General features: G+C 56.9%; 1 protein-coding gene across 1 annotated transcript in view; it reads left to right on the top strand.

Moving 5' to 3' along the window:
• Positions 1–6,662: 6,662 nt before the first annotated feature.
• Positions 6,663–7,605, top strand: part of LOC103083948 (voltage-dependent calcium channel gamma-like subunit) — a 4,706-nt gene continuing 3,763 nt past the window's right edge. The window contains 1 exon segment of the mRNA XM_082931076.1: positions 6,663–6,683. Coding sequence (XP_082787202.1) covers positions 6,663–6,683 — 21 coding nt within the window.

Genomic DNA, 7,605 nt, shown 5'->3' with positions numbered 1-7,605 from the left:
ATGGGCTGTGCCTAGTGACACCCTTGCAAATGGTACAGACAGAATGGACTGGGGGAAAGAGCAACCTTACAGTGGAGGAACCTGACAAGCCCTCATTCAGCCAGGGGACCAGGGTCACATCAACAGTAAAAAGCCACAGGGACCTCCCTGGTGGCGCAGTGGTTAAGAATCCGCCTGCCTGTGCAGGGGACACGGGTTTGAGCCCTGGTCAGGGAAGATCCCACATGACGCGGAACAGCTAAGCCCATGCGCCACAACTTCTGGGTCCGCATGCCACAAATACTGAAGCCTGCGCGCCTATAGCCTGTGCTCCGCAACGAGAAGCCACCGCAATGATAAGTCCCTGCTCGCCTCAACAAGAGAAAGCCCGCGTACAGCAACAAAGACAGAACGCAGCCAAAACAAAATAAATTTATTTAAAAAAAAAAGAATTACATGTTACTACAATGTCCATCCATATAGCGAGCAATGTAAGTCAACATAAAGAGTGATCTGGGGTTTCCCTGGTGGCACAGTGGTTGAGAGTCCGCCTGCCGGTGCAGGGGACACAGGTTCGTGCCCTGTTCCGGGAAGATCACACATGCCACGGAGCGGCTGGGCCCGTGAGCTATGGCCACTGAGCCTGTGTGTCCAGAGCCTGTGCTCTGCGGTGGGAGAGGCCACAACAGTGAGAGGCCCATGTACTGCGAAAAAAAAAAAAAAAGGAAGCAATGAACCAGCCCATTCAAACTTTCCTAGGACCCACCTAAGAAATACTTTTTACTTTGCAACCTGTATCTATTTCTTTTTGAAAAATAATTCATGAAACAACATTTACCCTAATTATGTTTGAGGCACTCTGATATTGCCTATTACATTGTATTCGTTTATTATAAGTGGTGATTATGCCCCTGCCAAATTGATCTTACCAGCTGCTACTGGGACCCAACTTATCATGTGTAAAACACTGAATTACACATATACCAACAGGGGTGGCCTCAAATCATGCTGTTGGGTGAGAATAGTAGGAAACACAACAAGATTTATAGCATAATGCCACTTAGGAAAGCAAAAATCACACACACACACATACAAGGATACACAATGCTTAAGGATATACATCAAACACATTAGAAGAGGTAACATTGGGGGAACGAAAAACAGAAAATAAACTCCAGGAGGACCTGGATTCAAGGATGCCCACGTGCTGTGATCTGAGAATTGTTGGCTGGGCTCGGAACTGGGGTCCAACAAAACAAAAGACGGGGGGGTCATTTACTGGAAAAGTTTGAGAATCACATTAATATCCAGAAAATACATAGGAGCTGGAGAATGTTGCATTTAGAATTCTTGAAATGTATTTAAAAAATCAATTCATAAGGTCAGAGACAAAATATCATCCAGGGCAAAGTTGGAAGAGAGGAGGAAGTGTCCCCTCACCATCGACAAGGTGATACCAGATGAAAAGGAGGTGGTCGGCTTGCAGGCTGGCAAACAGCGGGGTCCCAGAGACCTGGCCGGTCTGTGCACCCCGGGTGCACTCCAGGGGAGGGGGCTCATGGCGGAGCCACGATGGCTCCAGGGAGGGGCTCTCTGTCGAGTGCACAGCCCCCCACCTCATTGCGCTCTCGCCCGAAGCCCCTGCCGCCCAGGAGGCTGCCTGCCCCCAGCCCTTTGTTACAGCTTTTCTGGACCAGGACAGACCCCTAGCCCCAGACTCACCAGTGCTCAGACCATCTGCTTCCCTTTACACCGAGCAGCCTGGTTTTCCTGGACTAAGGAGATTCTCCGGAAACCTGAACCCAGAAGGGGGAGATAATTGCCATCGGGGTGAGGGCTGCAGCAGGAGGGTCTGCAATCAGGGCAGGAAAGACTGGTCTGGGCGGCCGGGGGGCAGAGTTACGGGGAACAAAAACTGGGGCCAGCCAGGAAGGCAGTGGTGGTAGCATGGAAACAGACCCTGAAAGCATGGCTGGGTTATTTACCAGCACAAAACAGAGCTGGGCTTATAAGGGAAATCCTATGAGGGCCAGGCAGGCAACACAGAAGAGTGAACAGAACAGGGGGGCTGTAAGACTGGGGGCCCCCAGAGCACAATCCATGCAAAGGGCAGTCACCCAAAGTGGCCACTGTTCCCATGCAGAAAAGGGACCCTCAGGGTCCAAACTGTCTCATTTTCAAGAGAAGCCAATAAACCCAGAATTTAGTGTAAAACCTCCCAATTTATTTGATTTTATTTTAATTTTTTGGCCACCCCGTGCGGCATGCGGGATCTTAATTCCCTAATCACAGATTGAGCCCGTGGCCCCTGCCGTGGAAGCACAGAGTCTCAACCACTGGACCACCAGGGAAGTTCCAAACCTCCCAATTTTTGAATTGACAACACTTCTTTGCTATTAACACGTCTACACACTGAGGTGGTAAGTGGCCAGACGCCCAGACCCTCCTGATTCAGGCCTGGAGGATCCCCTCTGACCAGCCCTCCATGTCCCTGTGGGGGACCATCCCTCCCTCCCTTATCACTCCTCTGGCCACTGTGACAGCATGCCTTCCTTGTAAATGTCAAAGCTAATAAGCTGGGTGATGAGTATTTCCTGGGCTTCCCAGAGCCTAGGCAAAGCACTGCCTAAGCTTTTAACTTCTCTTGTCATCATTCCATGCTCACCACCAATTCCTGGTGTCTAATTTTGCCTCCTGGACCCTTTGATCCGTCAGGCGGGGTGCCCTGATTAGGGAAGATAACCTGCTCCTTTTGGGAAGGGACGGGCTGGCAGTCTGCTCTATACAACTGCCCTGGGTGTGCCCAGTTACGGGGACCATTGCCTAGAGATGGAGTGTCTCAAAGTGCGCTGACAACTTCAGGGTCCACCTGAAGGTGCTAGAAGTCTTCCCAACTCTGCCTGGAAATCTGCAGGTCCTGGAGGGGCACCCATCTCAAGGATGGACTTGCCTGTAGAAAGCGGAGACCCTAAAGAAAGGACACCCTCTGAGCCCACCTACATCCCTGCTGCATCCATTGATCCCTTCAACCGCTCAGTCCCCTTCCCCACCTCCCTTGCCCTGGTGGGAAACTGGTGCCCTGGGCCCCCTGAGGGTGACACCCTCACCCACAGCATAAACATCACACCTGCTACCCACCTGGCCCAGAGCAAAGCACTGTGAAGTAAAGCCCCAGGGCAGGCGGGGAAGCCCCTGGGCCACTATAACGCCTACACAAAGTCTCTGCTGCAGTCAGGCGACTGGGAAGAGGTCGGAATGCAGGGCTAGAGCTTGAGGCAGAGGGGGCAAAGGGCGGGCAGGGGTCTGGCTGGAGGGGATGGAACAGGCCTGGACTCAGGAAACCTGAGGAGGGCGATGGGAGAAGAGAAAGACCCAGTGGGTGAAGGCAGGGCGCTGGGGAGAAGGCGGGGAGGGGATGGGAAGGGAACAGGGAGAGGCAAGTGGGCGGGTCCACAAAGAACAGAGTCAGAGGGACCAGGAGTCCAGGCTTTGGGCAGGCAGAGCTGGTCATCAGCTTTGAAACTGCCCAGTGAACTAGGCAGCTCCTAGCAGACTCCCGGTTATTGCCTCTGGGTCTCCCCACGTGTCAGCCCAAGAACCCACACCCCAAGTGCTCAAAGGAGAAAAACCCAGGGCAGGGGCCTCCCTAATAGCAGAGTGGAGCCTGCCTCAGCTAAGCTTCTCTGGGGTCAGGGGTCAGTGCCCGTCCTGCGCCAGGAGCAGTTGACAGAGTCACTGCCCCCAGGACCCTCGCAACACCCAAAGGATGCGTTTCCCCGTTTGACAGAAAACCAAGGCTCACGGAGGGGAAGTGATTCACCCAGAATGCATCTGAGGCTGCTCCATCAATTAGCAAGCCTTAAGGACCAGTCCCTGCTCTTAGAACCAGGCATGCGGGGGTGAAAGAGAGACAGGCCTAGCACTCAACTGTGTGCTGTACTTTAGAGAGGGAAACGGACAAATAGAGAAGGTCAGCTAAGGATCAAGAAAATACAAAGGCCCACAACAGTGTAAATCAACTATATTTCAACAAATTTAAAAAAGAAAAAAGGAATGAATGAGACAATACATACAAAAAAAAAAGAAAGGAAGAAAACACGAAGGGAACAGGGTCAAGCATGTGTGGGATGCTACTCTGGCTGGCAAACTCAAGGGAGGCCCTTGAAGAGGTGACAGCCTGCCCAGCAGACCCCCAGGGAAGGCCTGTCACACAGAGGGAACCGTGAACACAGCAGCCCTGAGACTGGACAGGGCTTCCCGCCCAGGGCACAAGCAGGCACATGCAGCTGGAGCTGAGGGCAGAGGGGTGGGCCTGCAGAGAGAGGGAATGGGAAGCTGCAGGACAGAGGCTGAGGGTGGAGGCAGGGCGGCCCAGCAGGAGGCTGTTACACAGGCCTCCACGTTAGAGGTGATGGGCCTAGAGCTGGGGAGAGGATGGTGGACCAGGGGTGCAAGGGAAGAGACAGGAGGAGGATGTGGGCCTGAACTGGGGAGGCTGGAGAGGGAGCAGAAATGAAGGGGACACAGATTTTGACCCTAAAACCCAAGCATCTTACCCCTGACGGGGCCTTTGTCTCTTTCTCCTTTGTCCCTCATTAGCCAGGCCAGCTGGTACACAGTAGGTATACAATTAACTCATTCATATATTCAATGAATATTTATTGAGCACCTACTGTCCTGCCTGGTAAAGTCCTTGCTCCTGTGGTGATAGAGGGGAGGGAGAAGAGAATGGAGGGTCTTTGTTTCAGGTGCGGTGGTCACCGCAGGCTTCTCTCCGACCTCTTTGGGGGAGTGAGGTGGTGAGTCTTAGCTGTGAATATCTCGAAGAATGCATTTCAGGCAGAGGAAGCAGCAAGTACAAAGGCCCGGAGATGGGAGGGTGCGCACTGAGTTTGTTGATTCATTAATCGGTACCTGTGCCCTTGCCTTGGACTTTCTAAGATCAGTGCCTGGGTCTTTCTCATCAGACAGGAGTGGTCAGAGGGGTGAGTGGGGGCCACGTCCTCCCTTTCTTTACGCAATTCCTCTTTCCCCAACGCTGGCCAGGCCTAGAAGCAGGACAGGTGGAGGAGAAAAGGCAGAGACAGTCAAGCAAGAGGGTGGGTTCTGCGCTGTCCCACTACTCACCCCCAGGCTGTTCCTGCTTTTAGCCCCTGAAGGTACCCCCGGCACTGGGAAGCCCCTGCCCCTCACGACAGTCCTGCTGAGTGGAGGGTCTGTCTCTCACTCTGCCACACCCGCTCTGCTCAGCTCTGCCACCACGGAGGAACCTAGGAGAGCAAATGGTGCAAATGAAGGGCCGGCCCAGGTGAACCCTAACCGCGCCGCCTGCAGTGCAAGTGCGGAGTCTTAACCACTGGACCGCCAGGGGAAGTCCCCCGACTTTCTTACGCTCATAAAATAATTGGAAGCGGACCATCACTTCCTCATTATCATTCCTAAGTCATTTCTGCTTCTCCAGCAATCTTGCTGACATGTCGCTCTAAATTCCACCGACTCAAGACTTTCTATTCTTACCAAGAAAGCATAACAGGCAGCAGACCCCCAAACAGGCCTGACCACACACGGAACAAGGCGGGCGCTAGGTTAACGTACCTGACGCGGTTTCTGCGGCAGCGACAGAATCAGATGAACCTCTGACAGGGAGATGCCCGGGATGGGGCTTGTGGGGGGGGTGGGGCGGGAGCGTTAGGTGCCAGCTGAGAACGTCCCCGGGCAAAGTCACCGGGGAGCTGCCTGCCTGAATGGGCCAAGTAACTTCCCTCACCCTGCTTCGAGACGGAGAAAGGAGACCCTGCTTCACCTTAAGCGGCACCCCCCTCCCTGTTTATCAACAGCTGAGAAGGGCTGGGAGGGTCTCAGCTGGAATTTACCCTTCTTGGGGTGGGGACGTTGTGCGCTGCCCCCTTGAGAACTGAAGCCCCAGCAAAAGTCCAGGAAGAACAGTGACTTTTGTCTTGTCCTATTTGCCTTCTGGATGGTCCCTGCGGAGGCCAGCAGGTGAGCAGGGCTGTACGCCCCGCTGTGGGGGAGAGAAAAGGGAGGCATGAAAGACGGCCCCGGGGAGTCCACTCCGTTCACACTTACCAAAGCCTCGCAAGACCCTGACCTTTCACGGGCATCATCTCGTTTATCGCCCGTGGCTCAGAGACGGAAACAAGAGCCTAGGATCACAACGGCCCACGGTGGTGGAGCTGCAGAGCCCGGGCGCGCGCCTGCCGTCTGGACGCCGCCGCCTCCTCCGGACGCTCGGGCGGACCCGGCTCCTGGGCCCCGGGCCCTGGAGGAATCCGCGCCGCGGGCACAGCCGTGCCCTGAGACTGGGGAGCGGCTCCGGGCCTGCAAGTCTGCAGGGTCAGCCCTCTCGCAGGGCCCGAGCCTCCCATTAGGGCCGGGCCCTGGCCCCGCCCCTGCCCGGGGTCTCCTCCGGCGGCCCCGCTGACTCAGCGCAAACCAAGCCGCGGCGGGCGGGCGGGAGGTCAGCGCAAACCACGCCAGGGCGGGCGGGCGGGAGGGGCCCGGCCCCACCAGCCGCCCGGGGGCAGCTGTTCCGCCCGCCCCTCCCTCCGGCCCGCCCCGCCCCCGGGAAGAGGTCCGGAGTTGGGAGCCGCGGCCCCGGCAGAGCGGCGCTCGGGAGCCCCGAGAGAACCAGGCGAGAGCGCGCGGCCGAGCCCCGGCGCGGGATGACGGCCCTCGGCGTGCAGGTGGGCGAGAGTCCGGTGCAGGGGGTGTGGAGGGGCCCGGCCGGGGTCCGAGGGGGGAAGCCGCCCAGGACGCGGTCTCCTTGAGGTCCCGCGGGCACCGAGGCTCCCAAACGGCTGGGGTGGAGTGTTGTGCTTCTCTTTGGGGTGCGCAGTGTCCATCCGTTAGGTGCACCAGAGGGGTCCCTCCTGTTAAAAGGGGGCGCGTCTGGAGCGGAGGATGGACGGAATCCACTCGTAAATGAGCCTCGCCTTGTCACACGAGGGAGAATCTCTGGAGAAGTCAGAACTTTCCTGGGCGGGGGCAGCAAGACCAACTCCCCTCCCAAAACTGATTTTGGGGGGCGGGCAAGGGGGTGGACTCGCTGGGGCACGCGGCAACCTCAGGACAGGCTGTAGAGAGGGGAGGGGCCCGCCTCGCAGAGATGGGGTTTCTCCTTAGAATGATGCGAGGGGTCCATCCGCACTCCCACCCCCCGGGCGTACGGCTCTCCGCTGCTCTGCGCCGAGCTTCCCTAGCGGACGCGTCCCGCCTCCTTACCTCCCGACTGGACGGTCGGGACGGTGAGAGCGGCCCGCAGCCTCTGCCTGCCAGGTAAACAGACTTGACCTTTTAGTGAAAGAAGGGGGCGGGGCTGATGCTTAGGAACACTTAACCGCCTGCCTGGGACTGTTCTAAGCGGTTGGGGTGCTTAGGTCCCCTTTCGGCTCCCCCCGGGGGGCCAGGAGGCAGGTATTGTTATCTTCAGGGGGTAAATAGCTCGCCGGAGGCCAAAGAGCTAAAAGGCAAGCGGGCTGGCTCCCGGTGCCCTGCGGTCACGCTGGCGGAGCGGGCTTACTCTTTAGGAGGCTGCAGAGATTTCCAGCTGAAGAGGGGGAGGGTCTGACCTGGGCCTGGGCTGAGTGGGCACTGGGAAGGGGGAGC

Source organism: Lipotes vexillifer, unplaced genomic scaffold (genome assembly GCF_000442215.2).
Source record: "Lipotes vexillifer unplaced genomic scaffold, Lipotes_vexillifer_v1.1 scaffold1036, whole genome shotgun sequence".
NCBI lineage: Eukaryota > Metazoa > Chordata > Mammalia > Artiodactyla > Lipotidae > Lipotes > Lipotes vexillifer.
Note: the sequence above shows the minus strand (reverse complement) of the source record. Positions and strands in the feature narration are given on the sequence as shown.